The following is a 23,039-nucleotide window of genomic DNA, read 5'->3' as shown; positions in this document are numbered from 1 at the left end:
CAGCCTCGGGTGAATTAAAACATTTCTGCACAAATACAGTAATGTGTGAAATTTATTTCTTTTGTTTCACACATTGTCTCACTTCATCAAAATTCATTCTTTTTTAGTCATTTCAGCATTCATACTTTTACTTGGCCTGCTTTTGTAATGCTAGCCTTACTGTCATAGCCAGCCATAGGCATAGGCCAACAAGGCGGCCACCTAGGGTGCCACTCTAGCAGGCAGGAGCGACCTTAGGTCAACTGATGCCCTAGGCAAAAGGGCTCCATGGCCCCTCCACACCACCCAGTGCCCCCCATCCTGGTCTACTTACACCAAATAAATACCGGAAAAGCATCCCTGCTAGAGCAGTGCCCTAGGCGGCCACTTAGTTGGCTTATGCCTAAGGCCGGCTATGCTAGCAGGGGTGCTTTTCTAGTATTTATTTGTTTATTTTTTTGTAGTAAAGAAATGATTTCTTTAAAATGTGTTGAATGAATGTAGAAAAAACCTGAAGATTAAGACAAACTGTGAGAAAAACAAAGAAAAAAAGTAATCTGGATTGTGTAGGTAGACCAGGATGGCGCACTAGGTGGTGTCAGGGTGGGGGAGAGCAGTGGAGACCTTTTGCCTAGGGCACCATTTGAACAAAGGCTGGCCCTGCTTACTGTAAATTAGTTTGCATCTGAGTACTACTTTGTTATATGTATTTATTTATTATGATTTGCAATCCACAAGGATGGACTGGCCTAAAAACTGTTTTCTGGCACAATCCAGACCCGAGGCAGCAGGTTTAAGTAATATATTTTTGTTTTGAGATGAAAAACAGCACTACTTACAGTACGTTCATAACAAACATTTTTTTATTTACATTTATATTTACATTGCAGAGTAGAAATACTTATGATAGAAATTTTATGGTGTTGTATTAAGAAGTATAACCTGAAACAGAAGAGAGACAGCATATACACTGTCATGTACTACACTGTATTTGCAAAGTAATTTAAGTGACATTTTTTGTGTTATATGAAAATTATTCAGGCTTGTTCCTTTTTCCTAACACTCAGTTCATACAAGTTTGCTATAAACAGAATTTCTCCATAGTATATTGGACATTAAGACTACAATATATAAGGTTTCATGAAAATTCATAGTGTGTCTTGAAATGCTAGATTCTGTATGTTGTCTGTGTATCATGTAGTATCTGTCTTTGGCTTTGATTGTGGTTGAAAATGTTACTTGGAACACTTTACTTACTTGGTTTATCAACTGATGTTTAAGTAAATGAATAATACATAATTTTGAATTATAGAATTCTTATCCCTGAGAACCATATAATGGAATGTATACAGCTTCTGTGTTGCTCACTGTCCAGCTATTCCTGATACTTACAAATTTGCTGTATATTTTGATAATGCATTTCTTTGAAAAGTATACAATGCCTTATTAGAGAAATTATGTGGTCCACTACATCAGGGGCAAAATTGTCTCACATCAGCTCATCAGATCTGTCCTGGCAACTAATCCAGCTGACCGATTAGACAATACATTGAGATATTGCTAACTCGACTTGTTGGAACTAATTGGCACCTAGTCCAAGCCACTAAAATAATAATTTTTGTGCAGGAAAGCAATTCCCCTTGCATACTCATGATCACAGTCACACAGTGAAGGGGGTCATCTTTTCCTTCTGTAGTATTTCTTAACAGTGTAATCATTAATGAAACAGGACTCAACAGTTTAGACAAGTTGACAAGTGATTCAGTTAGTAAGAGAGACTCCTTTATTCTGCTTGCCAAGTGAGTTGATGATAGAAACTTACTCTAGAGGCTTTCTAGGAAATGTCCCTTGACAAAATTGCTATTATTATGTTCCTTTGATGAGTATATATTTTTTCTTATACAAATAACTTGTATAGCTCACTGTTAGATTCGAAGGCAGACAAAGGCAAATCCTGTGCTAACAGGACAAAAAATAATATTAAGAAAAATACTCAGGAATTGCAGATGCGCGGTGGTGGTACTGCGGTAGTGTTGTCGCCTCACAGTAAGACTCCGCCCAGTTCGATTCTCAGCTAGAGCGTCTTCTGCGTGGAGACATGCGTGAATGGGCATACCTTCGTTGAAGGTTGTGCATCAGGGCTGGTAACTTGGCATGTAAAAATCAACTACCAATCATTAGCGGACCGGAGTTCCGCTGTGGCGACCCCCTAACCGGGAAAAAGCCGAAAGACACACACACTCAGGAATTGCAGATATTTCTTTTTATTACTCAAACACAGCAATGAGCTTTGACATTTCATTTCTGCAAATGCTATTTCAAGTTGTATGCAAAAGAAATATCCATGGTTCCTGAGTATTTTTTAATTAGCTCATTGTCTTGGTGAGCATTGGTCATATTTTTTCTGTTGCACCAGTGTTTTTTTCTCCATTTTTGATTACATTTTTTTTTGCTAATTTCATGAATGAAGATGTCCTGTGCACATGAATTTAACTGGTATTTTTACCATTTATTGCATATTTAAAGTAAATGTGTATCATTGTATAATATTAATGTGTAGAGTTTCACAGCTGTGCTGTAATGTTTTTCTTACTACATACTGCATATATTCATGTATAAGTTGGAAAGTGTATGCCAAAAGTAGGGCTTAAATGGGGTCAACATATGTATGAGCTGTACTGTAACTGAGGGTAGATTCTGATGTCCTGTCTGTAAAAGGGTCTGACTGCATTTCTTGGCTTGAATGAAAGACATTGAGATGTAATTCATGTTTTGGCAATCAACTTTATTCTGAATAGGTTTTAGTAGCTTACTGAGATTATACATAATGCAAATCTAAAATGGCCAGATACATGATAGCATTTATACATAAAGTATATAATTAGCAGTTTCTCAACTGAGGTGGTATATTCTGGAATGTTCTTCCAGTTGTAATTGACAGCAAAATAATGAAATAATCCTTTCTTATGTCATTTAGATGACAACTCAGACTGACACACCTCCAGAAAGTTCATGTCTCATGATAACTAAAATTGATGTTCCCATGATTAGTACATTTTACAGTGGTCTTTTCATATAAAATTTGTAATAAAGTAAGATCACAGCACAATAATAGACTGTTTACATGCTTCTTTTCGTAGTAAAGCAACTGTAAATAATACTATTTTGTTTATAACAAAAAAACTATGGTTTCTTATCTAATGTTGCAATAAACAGTTGAAGTATAATATCTGAAATAATTCTCACAGAACCATTATTCTTCCTGGCTTAGCTTGCTTAGAAATAACTCTGCTGGAAAAATCCATTCTAACAATTGTGCTTTACCTTTATTCTTAACACCATCAAAGTAAACAAATAAATAAAAAATAAAACGTGTCCCTAAAGATAAACCAAAAAAATCTGTTATTAATGATTAAATGTATTGTTTGAGAAAGTAGACACAATAATTGCCACAGTAATATATTTTCATTTACTGCTGTCACTTAACTACCATATACCTCAATCTTAGTAATTGTAATAGCCATAGTAATATATTTTCTTTGTGGCTCTCATTCATAGCCACATCTAACCACAAGTCTCAATATAATGGCAGTAATTTACTGATATTTAAATTTGTGCTAACCCACCCTGAGTGCTATAATGGCCATGGTAATCACAGTGTAGCAGAACCCTGACTATATCCTATTATTGTAAAGAGTGAAGGGGTACAAGAAGAAGCATTAAACAGGATACTGCCTCACTTATTCATTGATTATCCATCTATCTGCTTTATCCACACTTAAGTGCTGATTAGGGTAATGTGGTTAGACAGAGAACTTCACAGTCAAAGGAGATTCAATAAATGTATGTGATTTCAGTCAAAGGAAGTGTATATATACATAGATGATTACATACATTGAAGCAGTAATAGCTTACATCACTAAGTGTGTTGATGATGTATCTGACATAAAAAGCATCACAATCAGAGCAAACCAAAAGCCATGGCTCAACAACTAAGTCTATGATCTCCTGAAGGCAAGAAATGCAGCATTCGGGGCCAAGAACCAGGAGGGTCTCAGCTTAGCTAGAGTTAACCTAAAAAGGGGCATTAAACAGGCCAAAAGGGAATATGGAAAGAAATTACAAAGTCAGTTTGCAGGCATGAGGGGCACCAGGAGTCTCTGCCAAGGGATACAACAGATCACTGACTATAGAACCAGGTTAGCTCAGTGTGAAGACAACATTGAATTCCTGGACCGGTTGAACTCCTCCTCCTTTGGCAGATTTGAAGAGAAGAAGAATGTGGCTGCTACAAGGCTACCTATGATCTCTCAACTTAAGAAGAAAAACCCCAGGAAGTCTGCTGGTCATCATTAAAATTCTGGGCAAAGTACTTAAAGGCTGTGCAAACCAACTATGCTCAGTTCTAACTGATGATCTGATATTGTTAATCTTCATTCATTCCTTACTCTTGGGTTATCGGTTCCGACCTCGGAATTGAGCCGGGCTTCTTCCAAGCTCGCGACAGTCACAAACTCTCGAGTTAAACTCTTACCCACAATTCCCCTTTCCCTGTTACCTCAGATTTCGTTTGCTGTGTCGCCATTCATTCATGTCAAGCCACTTCTCTTGAGCTAAGTAAACTTCTTTGATAATACTTTATCATATTACAGTTATTTTCTGTTCTAAATTTGTTGAATAGTTATCTCTTACCCTATCGCATCTAGAAACTCTTTTTGGTTCCCTCTAGCCCTTCTTTCTTACCGTGAGGTACCTCCTTTACCATCGTTGGTAAATTCTTTCCTGCTTTATCTTTGGTTATTTCTTATACTATTGTTGGAACCTTCTTCTTCTTCCTTCCATTTCTTCTTCCCCCTATCATGGCAGAGAAAAAAGGTAGTCCAGGATTTAAAAGATGTGTGGATTGTGGGCATAAATTGCCTATTTCGGATGCACATGCATTATGTGTTTACTGTTTGGGTGTGCCTCACATGACTGTTGACCCGCTTTGTGGGATTTCTGCTAATTTCTGTAACAGAACTTTGGTGGAAAGGAACAATAAGCAGATTTTAAAGGGACTACTTAAATCTTCCTTTTCAGAGGCTATTTCTGGGGCAGAGGCTTCAATCCCTCCTAGTTCCCATAAGAAAAGAGATGGACACAAGAAGGCCAAGTCTCTCCTGTCATCTCCTGCTGGAGACAACCAGGAACCGAGACCTAAGAAGGCCAAACTTTCTAGTTCGGATTTGACTTCCTCGGCCCCAAGGCCTTTGGTGCCTAGTTCTTTTGCACTGAAGTCTTCGGCACCTCCCATTACTTCAGCACCAAGTTTTGTGCCCTATACCTCGTCGAAACTGAGGGTCACCTTGGTTCAGACTTCCGTATCGACACCGACCTTTTCCTTGATGCAGACCTTTCAGGCGTCGATGATTGTTTTGACGCCAGCTTCTGCTTCGATTCTGGCTATTTTCACAGCACCGACTATTCTCTTGGTACCGACTACCTCGTTTTCCACACAGACTCTTTCAACATCTACTATAGTGACAACTACCACTTCGGCACTGACCTCATCAGTGCAGACCTTACCTTAGGCACCAATGACCTCCTCGGTGCAGGCCCCAGTAGTACAAGACTTTACAGCTACATTGTTTTCGGTGCAGACGCCTATTTTTGCACCGTCTAAAGATCCCTTTCTGGGCACCATGTTTCCAGCATCCTTGAATAGACCTGACTGCCCTTCAGCTATGTCTGTGAGATCCACTAGAAGCCTCTCGGAACAAGATGTGGTGCGCCTTGTGGATCAATTGCTTTGTATCCAACTCTCCAGGAACTACTCTTCCTCTGGTGGTGAACACCCTTCTCCAAGGACTCCTAATTATTCTCCTCCTTCATTGCCTTTGAAGCCCCTGCTGTAGCACAAACTTCCCTCACTTCGGCTCCTTTCATGGACCTCACTAAGGAGTCGCAGTTGCCTTTGTGGCAGGAGAGACTTGTCACTCCAGTCACTGCTCTGGATGCTAGCTGTGATGTATATACTCCTGTTTTTCACAGCCATCCAGGGACTCCTGAGTCAGCGGGCTGATTTGCTTGAGCGGGGTGTGACCTCCTCGGGTGGACCAGCCTTCCAACTCATGGAGAAGGCTCTCGCGTCTGTTGGTGATCCTGTGCTGTCAATGCCCCTGTCCTCCTCTGGACCGCAGTTAACACAGGACACTTCTGGTGGACACTGGGTACAAGGGCCTTAGGACACACTCCCACTGGAGGCTCCTCTTGCACTGTCTTCTCCAGATTCTTCCCCTGATGAAGTTCATCACAAGAGTTTGTGTAAGAGGAAGCACGTGGACTCCCCAGAAGAGTCCCTCACGGAAGGCATAGACTTTGATGATGGGGAAGGGTCCCCTCGGTCACCCTCTGAAGTATCCTTTGGCGAGAGATGATTGGCGGCCCTCTAACCTGACCTCTAAAGAGTCTGTGTTCCTGCAGGCCTTTCATGCCTGGCCCCCTACCTCTTGGGTTACTCCACCTGCTGATGACCTTGTCTGGCTCATCGTGGAGCATGCATGAAAGGCTCTTGATGCTGTTGATGCCATTTCCCACATGCCAGATAAAATCCTGTCCCCTCCAGATAGTGAGCCTCACTGGTCCAAAGGTCTTCCTGTAGATGTTTTGTTGGTGGTGGCCACAACAAAAAAGGATCTGGCGGAAGTAAGCCAGACTGTCCACCCACCCAATAAAGAGTCCCGGGTGCTGAACAGATTGGGGAAGCATACCTTTGCATCAGTGACCTTTGTAGTCAGGTCCCTGAATTATGTGGCACATTTTACCAGGCTTCAAAGAGACTTAATTTCTGAGCTCTCTGAAACCTTGGCCGGAGCTGTGTCTGATGAGGTCCGGGACAAAGTGGCCTCACAGATAGCCACCCTTGAATTGATTTCTATCTCCTCCATGCGTCTGATTTCTCACGCATCAGAAGGAGCAGCTAGAGCAGCGGGTGCAGGCATAGTCATGAGAGGGCATGCCTGGATGCGCTTGTGTGATTTTTGCGGAACTGTTCAAGGCTTCCTTTCTGAACACTCCCATTGAAGCCTGTTCGTTGTTTAGACCCAAGGTTAAAAACACACTGGCTAGGTGTGAACAGGACGGTAAGACCCTTTCTGCCATGGGTGTCTGCTATTCTTCCCCTCAACGGGCTTTCTCCAGAAACCAGAAGAGTGGGAAGATGTGGCACAAAAAGTCTTAGGGTTCTTTCTGTATCACACAAGACGAGTTTTCCCCTAGAGGCAGAGGGGGAAACTCATATGGAAGATGCCCCTTTTGGGGCAGAGGAGGTCAGCATAACCAGGGTTCCAGAGATTCTTTCTCTGGCCAGTCCTACCAGCGCTCCTGAAGAGCGGCCTAACTGCTTTCCTCTGAAAGCGTTTGGGGGTCATTTCTCCTTGTACCCTTCTGCCTGGCTAACCATTACCACCGATTCTTGGGTACGAGAGATAATGACCAGAGGTTATCATATTCCCTTCCATCTTTGTCCCACCCCACTAAGGAGCTTACCCGACATTCCACCCAGTCAAAGGGTAGAAGCAGCATTAGAGATCAAAGCTGCTAAGAAAAAGAGTCATCCAAATAGTCCCACCAGACCAGATAGGATCCGGATTCTACTCAAGATTATTTTTATTGCCAAAAAACACCGGGGACTGGAGACCGGTCTTGGATTTCAGTGTGCTAAACAAATTCGTAGAAGTACAGAAATTCCGGATGGTCACAATACAGTCTATCCTCCCATTATTGAAGGCAGATGATTGGATGTGCTCTATAGATCTTCAAGATGCGTACTACCACATAAAGCTGGACAGACCATTGAGAAGATTCCTTTGCTTCCATGCAGGAGCCAGTCATTACTAGTTCTGAGTACTTCCCTTCGGACTCTCTACAGCCCCCAGAGTGTTCATGGCAGTTGTCACAGCTCACCTGCTACTGCAATGATTCTGGGTATTTCCATACCTAGACGACTGGCTCATCACCTCTCCCACCAGACATCTATTGGAAAAAGCCTTGGCATACTCTCTTCACACTGCAGAAAGTTTAGGTATAACTATAAACTGGCAAAAATCCAACCTATCCCCATCCCAGTCCATAGAATTCATTGGGGTCCTGTTGGATACAAAGAACTGCATGACATGGATTCCAGTGCAAAGAATCTTAAGGATAAAACAACAACTCATACCCATCCTTTCAAGGGAAAGATCGACAGCACATTCTGTTCTCCAGCTGTTGGGTTCCATGGCAGCTTCCATCACCATAGTCCCCCTCGTGAGGTTTCACAAGAGGCTTTTACAATGGTTACTACTCAGCCAGTGGTACCCTCAGCCAGTGGTACCCTTTTCAGTCTCTTCTCTCATCCCAGATTCGGGTGACTCAGAGATGCAAACAAGACTTAATTTGGGGGACGTCGCAGAACCCATCACAATGGTCTCGCCCCTTCACACCCCAACAGCCCAAAGCCACAGTGACCATGGATGATAGGGTGGGGTGGGGGGGGGGCTTTTTCAGCGGAAGACAGTCCAAGGCTCATGGTCGGACGTAGAGGCTCACCTGCATATAAATGTCCTAGAACTGAAGGCAGTGCTTCTAGTGTTGCAAGCATTTCATCCCCTTCTTCCGTCAGGGACTATTACAATACAATCGGACAATGTGGCTGTAGTCTGGTACATCAACAAACAAGGCGGAACCAAATCCTACCCTCTTTGTCAGGAGGCCATGTGGATATGGCAATGGATGATGGCTACCAACCACATTCTTTTAGCAACGCACATTCCCGGGATTTCCAACGTGATAGCAGACAGACTGAGCAGGTGCATTCTGCAACCACACGAGTGGTCTCTGAATCCTCTTATAGTGGCGGAGATTTTCAACCGCTGGGGTTTCTCTTGCTGCCATCTTTTTGCATCCCCAATCAACTACAAGTGCAGCAATTACTTCACCCTGATTCCCCCTCAGGGACAGTCACCGAGGGACACTCTAGTTCACGATTGGCCCTGGGGTCTGCTTTATGCCTTCCCCCTCTTCCTCTCATTTCCCAGTTCCTGAAGAAATCCCACCAGTTGCAGAGCAAGATAATCCTCATTGCACCATATTGGCCTTGACAAATTTGGTTCCACTTCTTATGGCCTCACCTACTAGATCAACCATGGATTCTCGATCCGACTCCAGATTTGATCTCCCATCCACAGAACCTGATTCACCCCAACCTGAACAGCCTGAAGCTCACAGCTTGGCTCCTCCACTTCCAGTGATTGCCAGGCAGACTGATCTTTCTTCCCCAGTACGTGACATTCTTGTTGCGTCTCATAAGTCTTCCACCAGAACTACTTATCTCACCAAGTGGAAAAGGTTTACCATTTGGCTGAAGGAAAAAGCGATAGACCCTTTTTCAGCACCAGTGCCGGTGGTACTGGAGTATCTGTCCAGTTTATTCCAATCTGGCCTATCTGCTTCTTCCATTCGAGTTCATTTGGCTGTGATATCTAATTTTCACAATGGTGTCCATGACTCTTCTCAAGACTTTTCTAAAAGGCGTAAATTGTTTGAAGCCCCCTTTTAGAGAACCTAGCCAGCCATGGGATCTGTCTTTAGTTCTGCAAGCGTTGACTACGGCTCCCTTTGAACCAGCTTTTTCTTGCAACCTCAAGTTTCTTTCTTGGAAAACTTTGTTCTTGGTCGCCATTACTTCTACCAGACGTATCTCTGAACTTCACGCTCTATGCATCAAACAGCCTTACTTAATCTTTCATAAAGATAGAGTGTCATTGAGAACTAATCCTTCCTTCCTACCAAAAGTGATCTCTGAAATGTCCATTAACCAATCCATTGAATTGCCAGTTTTCTTTGCTAATCATTCTAACAGAGGAGAGTATTGCCTACATACCCGTGACATTCACAGGCAACTTCGTTTCTATCTGGACAGAACTAAGGCTTCTCGCAAATCAGCTGTTCCTGGCCTACTCTGGTCCTAGACTTGGATGTGCCATTTCTGAGGTCACATTGGCTAAATGGTTAAAAGTCTGTGTAACATTTCTTTACAAAACTCATGGTATCCCTCTGACTGCAGCCGTTAGGGCTCATTCCACTAGGTCGGTTGCAACTTCTGCTGCCTTTCATGCTAGAGCTTCTTTACCTGACATTTCTGCAGCTGCAACTTGGGCTAGACCCCATACCTTCATCAGCCATTACAAATTGGATTTGGCCTCCAGAGGAAGAGCGTCATTTGGTTCAGTGGTGCTCAGGAATGTTCTTCCATGAGAGCCTACCAAGAATAAAGGTAGCTGGGGACTCTGTCCCAGGAGTAAGGAATGAATGAGGATTAACAATATCAGATAAATATCAGATAAAGAAGTTATGTCTTAGCATAACATTCCATCTGTATTGTTGATCCTCATTCAGTCATTACAACCCTGCCTCCTTCCCCCTCCTAAGGCTTATAGGCCTACTTTATGCCTCTCCAATACCTACCAACCTAAGGCAATGCGATCTAAACAAGCTAGTGACCTGCTACAACAAAATCGCCATATTTGCCACAGGGGCATCCTACCGTAGTCACCACTGTCTCTCACTTGCTGAACTGGGCTGGCTTGAACTCCCTCACCTCCTTCAATGGTATCAACTCTCACTCGCCCACAAACTAGTAAACCATCCACTAAATGTCCCATCCCTGCAGAATCTACTACAACCCTATCGCACCACCAGACCACTAAGATCCAGCAACAAAAATCACTTGCAGACCACTAAAGCCAATAACTCTGCTGGTGAAGCACTATTCTCTTGCACCATAGCCAAATTATGGAACTCCCTCCCACCCACAATTACCTCCATACCATCATGCACCCACTTCAAAACTTTACTAAAAGCGCACTTAAAAACATGATGGCTATGCCCTTGCAACTCCCATTCTAATATCACCCACCCCATCCAACCACTACCTTTCTTTCCACTCCACTAACTACCTTGATTATAGCAAGCTCAGATGCTCATAAGCCAGTACTTAATATACAGCAGGAACTTCTTCTTGTAACATTTGTTAATGTCTGTTATGTACTTCACAGATAAAGATTCTAGTTGTCTAATGATGTACTATGTTCTTCATCTGTAAATATGTTGTAAGTAATTGCTATGTAAATTGTTAATCGCTATGTAATCCAGTGCAACTACTGTCTGTTTATTTTAACTGTGGAGCTTTTCTCCCTGGGCCTCCGCTGAAAATCCTACGTCCAGTTGGACACTCCCGGTCAACAAATATAAATAAATAAATAAATAAATAGTGGATCTCATCATCTGGTTCTGTTAGGTTCTTTGACCAGAGGTAGCCTCTACTTCCTTTGACTTGCAAACTCAATCTGAGCTAATAGGGAGAGGGGAATTGTGGGTAAGAGTTTAGCTCGAGAGTTTGTGGCTGTTGCGAGCTTGGAAGATGGCCGGCTCGGTTCCGAGGTCGGAACCGATAACCCAGGCATAATGACTGAACGAGGATCAACAATACAGATGGAATGCTATGGTAAGACATAAATTCTTTTTTTCAACATCTACCTTATTGTTGGTAAAGCTCCATCTTGCTTCAAGGTGACGAATATTGTCCCTCTCTCCAAAAAAGCTAATCCAGCCTGCCTGAATGATTACAGACTAGTTACTCTAACTTCAAATGTCATGAAATGCTTTGAGAGGCTAGTTAAAAGGCATCAGTTGGCAAACCTGCCATCCACCTCTGACCCTCTACAGTTCACTTACTGGGCTAACAGATCCACTGCAGATGCTGTTTTAATGGCACTTAACCTCTCACTCAGTCATCTTGAGGGAAGAAACAACTACATCAGGCTGTTGTTTATTGACTTCAGCTTGGCATTAAATACAGTGGTTCCAATGCAGCTTATTGATATGCTTGTACATCTTGGAAATCACCAAGCTCATGTGCAGCTGGATCCTCGACTTAAGAAATAAAAATGGAAAAGCCAGAGAATTAACCTCCTCTTAGCACAAAATCAATAAATCCAAATGCAAAATCAAACTTTGAGGAGGCAAACATGGCTCAAATTAAAGGCGTTGAAAATGTTTATTTATGTAAAAAAGTAAATGCTTTCGTGTCCTGTCTTGGATGCTTCATCAGACTCTAAACATACACTATTAATGAAATAACAAAAAGTGCTTACTTTTTTTACAGTTCCTCAGAGTTGTGTGCTAAGCCCTCTGTTGTTCACCATCCTCACCCATGACTGTTCTGCAAAATACAACACCAATCACATCATTAAGTTAGCAGATGATAACGGTTGTGGGCCTCATCAAAAGGGGGATGAAAGAGCTTACAGAGATGAGGTCTACTCATTGAGTGACTGGTGTGCTAAGAACACCCTTGACCTGAATGTCAATAAAGCAAAAAATCATTATAGACTTCAGGATAAGATCAACAACACACTCACTGCTCATTATAAATGGTAAAGTGGTAAAAGGGATCAAATCTATAAAGTTTTTAGGGGTGCACATTTCGGAGGATCTCTGTTGGACTGTGATCACAGAACTGTTGGACAGAAAATCACACCAACATCTCCACTTTCTCAGAAGGCTCAAAAAAGCAAAGCTCTCACCTACTGTTCTCACCACATTCTACAGAGGAGCAGTTGAGAGCATTCTCAGCAGTAGCTTCACAGTTTGGTTTGGGAACAGTACAATAGCAAAAAAAAAGAAGCTACACAGAGTGGTGCGAGTTGCCAAAACATTATTGCCACCAACTTATCAATCCAGGATCTCTTCACAGCAAGAAGCATTAAATGTACATCCAAAATAATTCATGACCCCTCTCTCCCTGCGCACAGCTGGTTTACACAACTGTCTTCAGACATCTGAGTATCCACTGCAGGACCACCATATACTTAAACAGCGTGTACCCAGCAGTGTTGAGACTTATAAACTCTGAAAACAGCCACCGATTATTTAGTCAGTAAACATTCACTATACGTAGCTCAGGTGAAAAGTGTGCAGTATCTTTTTTTTTTCTTTCTTTGATGTAGCAATATATTTTCTTATTCAAGTGCAGTTGCCTGTCTGTCTGATGCAGATGAACAAAGGAGAACAATCTTAACATGTGCAATCCTACACTGTCATGTTGCTATGTACAGTATCCTTATGAGTGACTGGGGTTGGCTGGTTTATTTATCCTTCTGTGGCTCTTCTTGTATAGAATATCTTTTTTTTTTCTTTTTTTAATTGAAATGTTATACTGTTCTTGTTACCCTTGCATCATATGTACTCTCTCATGAGTTGATACTCGGAATTTAATTTAGGCTGCACTTGTGTAATCCTAAATGACAAGTTTACTTTGACTTTGATTTTATTCTGTCAAAAGGGACATATTTGGGAGACAGAGCTGAGTGCAAAAAGAGCCAAAACTTGTATTTTGTGAATAAAATGAAGACATAAGCTATGTTTTGGCTCGTGTTCTTACAAGGCATAGCTTTCCAGTACACCGTATAGCTGTACTTTCCCACAATGTAAAAATCAGAGCACTGCACTAGTCTCCCACAAAAAAAAAAAAAACTCAAGACAACTCTGCAAGCATCTCTCATCTTTAATATTTAGTTATGTTCAAAGTTGCCCTTGATTTGTAAGTGGGCTAGACTTGTACACAAGTATATATGGTGCTCATATATGGTGCCCATGCACACTGGAGTGTTCATCAGGTGCACATGAAGTTATACAATTTTTTTGCATGCATAGCTGAAACGTACTCAAGTGTATATGGTACTCATACAGAATCAAATGTTCAGCCAGGACACATGTAGAGGTACAACTTTATGCATGCATAGATGTGAATTTTAATGAGTTTTTGGTCTCAAAAATGGCTTTTGATTTTAAAATGGCTTCTGTTATAGCAGCTTAAGATATGTGAGAAGAGACTAAGCAAAAGATGATACAAAAATTGCAAAACTGAAAGCTCTTATTTATGGATATGGATATTGAGATACAAGCAGTGAAACTGGTTTTAGTCCCTTTACTGTTATATACAGGTCAGTCATATATTAACAAACAGAGGAGAAGCTGTGGACAATAATAAAGAGTTGAAGGAATGTATCTGTGTGGGAGGGGAAGAGGGCAAAAGTTAAGTGGGATATGTGGATCCTTTACATAGACCGAGGTGATTTAGTATACATGATTTGATGGGATATTTTAGAGCTATGAAGTTAAGACTCATGTACATAACACAAGCTGTAAATCAAAGTGCAAGGTGATGAAGAAGCAGGGAGAAGTCAAAAAACAAGGAAAAAGTAGGATTTTGGATGCAGATCCTTAAGGAAAATAAAAACCACACAGAATATTTTATTCTAAAGCTGCAGAAAGTATTTTTAAGAACTAAGTCAACACAAGAATAGAGAAAGGACATTTTCTCAATAGGGATGACTGCAAGTGATAAAAACAGGCAATAAGACCTTGAATTTACTGGAGAAAGCCAAAAAAGGAACCCAGGTATTGTGAACAAATAAATAGAGAGGGGAGGTAACACAGTGGAGTGAGACCAAAAAGAAGTGTTGACTGGAGATTAGGGACTGCCTTCTCTACCAAAGATTGATACAAGAGTATAGACATAGAGAAATGGATATAGGAATTCTAAGTGAAAGACCTGTTTTTAGTTGAATCTAGAATGGAAGCTACTGTTAAAAAAGGAATCCATTAACAAAAGAAGAACCAGCACAGGCAACCACGGACTTCACAAGATGCCACTGTAATCTTTAAAACTGCAAAATTTATTGTGCACTGATAAGAACTGTTAGCGCTTTCGCTATAGCTTCATCAGACCTTTACAAACAGAAGAAAATGGTCTGCTTTTATATGAGAGCAATCAATGAATTAGACTCAATTAACTGTAATTAAAATGGCTTCATGATGTTAAAAACACTATTAAAGCATCTAAAAAAATGTAAGAATATTAGTGGTAACATCATTTAATTGATGAACTGCAAGTAAAAACGTGACAGGGCTCATACAAAAAAAATTTATATGTGTCATATTTATAAAGATGCATTTAAAGTTACATATAAAAAAATACATATAAAAAATATATACAAATAAAAAATACATATAAAAATAAAAAAGGGGGTGGGGGTATGCTGTTACTATCGCCTGACCTTACATCTCCTTGCTTTTAATACTGGTCTCAAGGAAGCTCTCTCATTGAGTCCCTTCCCACAGTCAGCCCTTAGTCCCATAATCCATCCCATCTCCCTCGTTTCAGTCCCATTCCTAATATCTCCTCCACGTATAATTGGCCTGATAACTTCCATTACCCTGAACTTAAGCTGATGTTCAGTGCCATTAATTTTAACATGTTTGGCTAAAGCATTGGTTGATGAACCAATTCTAATGGCATATAAATGCTCCCTAATCCTAGTTTTTAATTCCCTGTAGGTTTTCCCAACATAGAATGATCCACAGCAATCTACAGCTAAATAGACAACATGTGCAGTATTACAATTAGCTAAAACATGAAATTTATACATCTGTTTTGTCTCTGGATGTATAAAACTGTCACTTGTGTCAATGTAGGAGCAAAAATGACATCGACCACATGGAAAGGAACCAAAGACATTCACTACCTCACTATCTTTGCTACATTTACGATGACATAACATATTCTTCAAATTAGATTTATTCTTATAAACATACTTTGGTTTGTCAACAACCAGTGCTCGAATCTCATCATTGGTAATCAAAACCCCCCGATGCTTGTTAATAATTTCTGATACAAATCTGTTGTCAGCAGAAAATAACATTGGTAGTCTAATGTCAAACTGGGAGGCAACTGTACCACTCACCTCTCCACTGACCATGTTCAAAAAGTAGGGAATGGCCCTACCTTGTCTTAACATATCGGTGTCACTAAGCCCTGTATTCACCTCTACCTCACTATACCCACATTCATACAATCTCTCCTTTAATGACTGTAGCTCATTGGTAAATTCTTCATCAGATGCATGAAGTCTGGAAGCTCCCATTCCTTGACCCCTTATGATGTTCCTAAAAATATACTGCGGATGCATGCTCTGTCTGTGAAGCAAAGTATTTCTATAACATTGTTTCCTAAAGACACCAGTTCATCTTATGGATGAACCAGGGGTGTAGCTAGGATTTTCAAATTTGTACTCACAGCTCTCAAACTGCTACCCCCCCCCCTCCCCAGCCAAGCTTCGGCCATTCTCATAATTCATGGTTCGCTCTTTTAGTATCGATGAAGAGGCATTCGCTGTAATGCCTCTTCAGTAATATAATATAGATTCACTCAAACTCGGTTCCTTGAATTGAAAATGAACCTGAAAGTCAGTTCTTTGAAAAATGCAGCATGGTAGTTGGGTAGAGGATTCATGCTTTCGTTTTCTGTAACTAAGGTACAGGTTTTGAGCTTGAGTAAATTACTAACCACCTGCTACCCCTAACTAGGGTGTTTCATTCACACACACACCCCACCTACCTCTTAGTGCAAGAAATATGGACAAAGCCTAAAATAAACAGGGACAGATATTAAATAATGCTCTTGTGAACTTAGAAAGTTGCTAGAATAACAGGATTTGTGCTAGTTTGAGAAAGTTGCTAGAATAACAGGATTTGTGCTAGTATGAATTTTTCTAAAGGACATGAAGTCTGAAACTCAAATGTGTCATTATTTAGCAACTTCAGCCTTCAATGATTTTCTAGAAAATCACAAAATTTATGAGGAACAGACAAAAATATGCAAAAATCTGGACATTCTGCAAAATTTGGACAGTTGAGAGGTATGCTACCTACCACACACACACACACACACACACACACACACACACACACACACACACACACACACACACACACACACACCTCTCAACCTCTTAGAGCAACAAACCCATAAATAAAACTGAGGCAAAGGCCCAAAAATAAAGACATTTTTTTTTAAATATTGCTCTTATAAATTTAGAAAGATAATAGAATAGTAGTAGGTCTTGCATTAGTACGAATTTTCTGAAAGGTATGAAATCTGAAACTTAAATGTCTGCCATTATTTTCTAACTTCAGTCTTTAATGATTTGCCACTAATTTGCCAGAAAAATGCAATTTTATGAAAAACGGACCAAAAATGTGATGCAGAAATATTTGCCAGACAATACAGCTGGGAACCTGTCAAAGAAGGGACACCATTTTAATATGAGCACTGTTAACTTGAGCAGCTGACAAAGTTAGAGAAACTACATGCATTTCTGAAATAAAGGTAATGTATAACTCTGATCATTACAGTTATTTATAATTGTAAAGCCTCCACGTTTTCTTCAAAAATTGCTATTTTGCGGAGGGATTATTAGGGGGGAGCAACATTTTGAGCCAAACTTGGGGACAGTTGAGAGGTTTGGATATTCCTAATTCTATAAAGTGATTTATTTGCACATACCTCTCAACCTCTTAATGCAGGAAATCTGGACAAGGCCAAATATATTGGGGGAACATACAAACAGTACTAAAAATTGATCTTGTATAAACTTAAGACAGTTGATAGAATAACAGGTCTTGCTTTAGCATGCTTTTTTCTGAAGGTTATGACGTCTGAAACTTAATGTCTGTCATTAGTTAGTGACTTCATTCCTAAATGATTTGCCAGAAAAGTTTTATTTTGCATTTTACAGCACGACCACCAATAAATATCTGCTAAACAAACAAAGCAATGCAGTCTCACAATGAAACTAGACTTAGCATTAAAACTTCTCTGCCCTTGAAATTCACACTCATTGAAACAGCATTGAAACCCACATTCAAATAAAATACATTTTGCCAGTGACAGATAAAGATTAACTTTGTGCTGTTTTCAAACCATAGGCCCCTTGCACATGGAACATATACGTGCTCTTTGATACACCTTCCTGATTGTATTAAATTATATTCCTTGTACAATACAGTATAGTTGTTAGAGAGCATTTTAAATGCATTGTTTTGAACATTTTTCCAGTAAACAGTTAAACAAAATGCATGCACCCATAATGACAAAACAGCCCAATTCAGAACATTTCCATCATAAAAGTCTACTCAAACTTCTACAGTCCACCAGTATCAGTAAATATGCACAATCTCTGAACTAGTAAAAGCCATCTACACAATTCCACATTAAAGAAATGTGTAACTAATGAAGAGGTTGCTGCTAGCAAACAACTTTATATTTCATTGTTTCATCTACAAATAAAGTGCCTGTTGCCCTTGAGGAATAAATTGCCTATGTTGCATTAAAAAAGTGATACACTAGTAATATTGCAATAGGGAATGGATGGCAAACTGATAACAGGTTCATAGTTACTACTAGATATCTTCGCCAAAAAGGACTACAGCATCCACCACCCCTTTACAACACAGTGCAGTATCAGCAATGCAACTACCTACTGTGGGAGAAGAACCCACAGCCTTCTGCATCAAAAGAACATACACTACCTGTTGTGCTATTAACAATATAAGCAGGCTCAGCATAAGCAGCACTAAACTTTAGTTCCCCTGCAGCTCTCAGCTCCTTGTAAAATGTACTCGACACTCAGCAGTATCTCTGAACTTTGCAGCACAAGAAATCTGGAAAAAGCCAACATTTATTTGGGGGGGGGGGGCAAAATCCCCAAAAAACAGGGACACATTTTAAACATTACTTGTATAATTTTGGAAAGTTGCCAGACTAAAATGCTGTGTTACCACCATGCATGTCTTGAACACAGAACCATATACACTATAGTCAGTGCAACATACCACTATGCTAAATCAGCAGTTTGAAAAATAGGAAGACTGAAACTTAATGGCTATTAGATAACTCTCAACCTCTTAGCACTAAAACCGTGGGCAAACAAAACCAATAATGAGGGAATACAAGTTCAGTTCTCACTTCACACCTTAGCACAAAAACCTGGACAAACAACAAAAATAATAATGGGGGAATACAACTTCAGTTCTCACTTCTCACCACAGCTGGGGAATACAACTTCAGTTCTCACTTCTCACCACAACTGGAGAATACAACTTCAGTTCTCACTTCTCACCACAACTAGGGAATACAGCTTCAGTTCTCACTTGTCACCACAACTGGGGAATACAACTTCAGTTCTCACTTCTCACCACAACTGGGGAATACAACTTCAGTTCTCACTTCTCACCACAACTGGGGAATACAACTTCAGTTCTCACCATAGCTCACAACTGTTAGAAATAAAAATCTGAACAAAGCTCAGAAATGGTGGTGGTTAGGGACTTTAGGCTCTTCTTACCCTGAAGCAAAGGTACAGGGTTTGGGCCTAAACACCTGTTGTGTTATGTGGGGGCATACACACACACACCTTGTTCCATAATTTTCCAATCTGTTTTACACATACTCCCCTTACCTGATAATCCGTTCACCTGATTGCTCCATACTTTCCTGATCCGTTTCCCGCTCGCACTCCTATCCATTCACGATTGCTCCATTCAAGCTAATTTCCCTCTCGCAGCCAGCCGGACATGACATGAGCTCCCGTTCGCCTTCACCACAACACCCAGCATCCTTAAAGGAGCCATGATTGCTCCATTCAAGCTAAAGCTAATTTCCTGCTCACAGCCAGCCTGACATGAAGTGATGTGAGCTCCGGTTCGCCTTCACCACGGCACCCAGCAAGCATCCTTAAAGGAGCCAACGCCGTTTGTAATTTTTTTAGTTAAAAAAGCTACCCCCTCTTCTAAAGAAGTTGTACTGAAATCAGTACAGTGCGTATGCCTCCCGACGTCCCTGGGATGAACCTTTCCAGACTGTAAACACAACCTGTCCAGACGAAAAAAATATTGTCAACAGAATGTCGATAGAATGGGACAAACTGTCTATACTCATCCAAAACAAATAAGATGAATTGTATGACTGATTATTTGAAGTTTACCAGGTCTCATTCACGAAACAAAATCTCTTACCTTGATATTTATGTTGAAAGATTGGAAGCTGGGTTGGTTAACACTGGTGTCTTTAGGAAACAGTGTTATAGAAATACTTTGCTTGGATTGGATTGTGTTTGGATTGTTTTAGTTGTGGTATGTTAGGATATTTTGGGGATAACAATGTCTACATTTTGGCTGCTTTTTGTAAACTTTAGCTTTTAGTGAGTAGTGTTAAATGTGATAGGTTTAAGGTGCAAGTTAATATTACTAGTTTTTATGTGGTAGGAGCATAGGAAAAGTGTTGATGACAAATGTTCCAGAGATTTGATTTTCACACCCATTATATGGGATCTCTTATTACACACACACACACACACACACACACACACACACACACACACACACACACACACACACACAGACACACACATAGTACAACTGTGGTAATACAGGCTTGAAATGCTGAAGCATCATGCTCTAGAAGCCATAATGCCATATCTGCTTACTGAATTAACAGGGAACAATAAAATAGCATGAAAACTGACATAGTTATTGGTGCATCCCTTATGTGCGAGAATGGGAATTTGCATCAACTCCTCTGACACCAACTAGGACACGGCCTTGCTCAACCATATGTAAGACCTTGACTTCGGTGACTGTATCTCCAGGCCACATCAAACCTGGAGAACCATCCTGCAAAAGATCTGGCTAAATAAAAGTCAAGGGTATCGCCACACAGCATGTCAAACTTTTTTTTCTTTCATGAGTGCCATCAATATATTTTCCTGTATGTTGACACATGTAATAATTTCATAACAAGCAGATTTTCTTTTTTACATTCTGACTGTGAACTCTGCCAATAACAAGTCAGGACTTTCCTTCCCTGGTCTTACCATTTTGTTCAGTGTTGTTTGGGGGGAGAGAGCAAGAGAGAGATGGCCAAAAGCAGGCCCTCAGGCAGGTGGGGTATTTCATTCCCCTAACCATCTTCTCCTTAGCAACTATGATTCCTTTGCCAAAGTAGTACCTACAGTGCCTGACCCAGGTGCAGGCATGCTTCCAGAAACGCAACAAACCCACAACTTCAGCACTGGAGAGTTACTTGGTAAACCTACTTGCCCATGTTCTGTCATTCTTTGCTGCTATTTAACGTGGTCCTCACCAAGCAGTAGTAATACAGAAGTTGATACTGCAGTTACTTACTTCCATTCCGCTTGTTCATCTCCTTTGGCTGCTGGATTCAATAGTAAAATGTCTTTTGCCATGTCTTCTGTCTGGCCTCCATTCAGTCATAGAGCTGTCTTTGCAAATGTAATTTCCTTTTGCTTCATTGCCTCCAGTTCTTCATGTTGAGTCTTTGCCCTTTCTTCTACAGTTTCCCTGGTTACTAATAGCACATACCTTATGGCCTCCTCCAGTCTTCATTGTCATTGGTTCATCTTCTGAAGGGCTCAACCTAAAGAAAATGTAGTTTGTTATCTCTTTTATGTGGCTTGTGCGATGCCAATTACACATATCTGCATAAAGAACGGATGACACGTTCTTCCAGTGGGAACTCTTTGGAGATTTGCTGTCTTTGAATCACCTTATGACTAGATGTTCTGCACATGTGCTGACTATATATATATATATATATATATATATATATATATATATATATATATATATATATATATATATCCTGTTGTTACTAACCTGTATACATGAAAGTGACATGATGTGCCAGTTTTCTAATTTTGTTTAGGACTGAGGCAACCATTAACTAAGTGGAAATTTGTTTATAGTATACTGTCTTTAGTTACATATTTTGTAAAACGTAAATGCAGACTGTATTTATTTTATATACTTTATTTCTTATTTTAGGTTGGTTCTGTGGCCTGGATTTTCCTCTTCTTTGATGAACTATGAAGCCGGTCTGGCACTGAGTGCAGATATTAGCCATAAAGTGCTACGCAATGACACAGTTCTGGATTTTATGAATGACCTTTACAATAGAACATCTGATGATAGGCGGTTTACGGAAACCTGCACAAAGGAACTTGTCGGTCAGATTGTCCTAACAAGGTAAAGTATACTCTAGATGTTCTATTTGAAATGTATCCTTTATTATTTACAGACAAGGAACATGTCTGATAGTTAAAACTGCTATTTTAAAAAAGGAACGTCTCTAATAGCTAACATGCTTTCTTTAAATTCAGAAACAGAACTGAATAAAACTAAAACTGCTGAGCACAACATAGCTTGGTGTGTATAAATTTGCAAGACAAGAGCAAAAGGCTACAGAACAGCAAACCACTTCTGGAAGAGGTTGTTGTTTCAGGCAGGTTAACTACTGCTAGAGAGTGACAACTGCATTGCAAAGTTAACTTTTGTTATACCTTTCTGTTGCCTCTTGGGAGGCACTGTTTATGCATCTCAGTTAGAATATGTATATACAGCAGGTCCATGACAGCAATATAGATTAAAGACTGTAGACTTTGTTTACACTTTCTTCTGAAAGGCACTATACATTGTTACTGGAACTCCTTGGTGGATGGACTGTATTTGGATTTACTGTTCTATAGTTCCAGCTTGGATAAGTTGTTTCCCCTTTAGCTGTTTCATTCAAGGCTGTGAATACTTCTACTGGTGCTTGTTGTGAAGAGGAGGCCATGCTTACCCATGTACCTCTCATAGTTTCTTTTTGTTTACTGTTACTGCTCAGATCATGATCCTGATGTTCATCGTAGAAGAGTTGCACTGGTCATTGCCTAAGACAGTCCAAGACATTTGAGGTGTTCATGAACCCACCAGACCATGAGTCAAACCTCATACTTTTACTGCCTTTGCTGACTGAGGAGAGGAGCACAATGTGAAGTGATGTGATAAGTGTCAAAATGTTGTCCTGGCTACTGCGGAGACACAAGTGAGAGAAACTTCAGGCCTACCTTTCTTCTTTCAAAGATGGCAGCATTTGAAAATGTCTGCAACAATATCAGCAGGATGGTTATTTGTGAAGTCCTTGACCACTACCTGTGTACCACGATATGGAGGGGAAGACACTGGTCACATACTCTTAAAGGTAAGTCTCTTCTTGAGACAAACTTGGGGGTGGGCTGTACTTTTTGCCAGTGCCCCTTTACCCAAAAGATGGCTGAGTTTATGACTTCAGCAGACAA

General features: G+C 40.5%; 1 protein-coding gene across 1 annotated transcript in view; it reads left to right on the top strand.

Moving 5' to 3' along the window:
• The window catches only part of PIWIL4 (piwi like RNA-mediated gene silencing 4), a 1,045,202-nt gene that overhangs the window by 389,692 nt on the left and 632,471 nt on the right, over window positions 1-23,039 (top strand). The window contains exon 8 of the mRNA XM_044072628.1: window positions 21,745-21,945. Coding sequence (XP_043928563.1) covers window positions 21,745-21,945 — 201 coding nt within the window. The remainder of the gene's footprint in view (window positions 1-21,744; window positions 21,946-23,039) is intronic.

Source organism: Protopterus annectens, chromosome 5.part0 (genome assembly GCF_019279795.1).
Source record: "Protopterus annectens isolate FY-2018-M chromosome 5.part0, PAN1.0, whole genome shotgun sequence".
In the NCBI taxonomy this organism is placed as follows: Eukaryota; Metazoa; Chordata; order Ceratodontiformes; family Protopteridae; genus Protopterus; species Protopterus annectens.
Note: the sequence above shows the minus strand (reverse complement) of the source record. Positions and strands in the feature narration are given on the sequence as shown.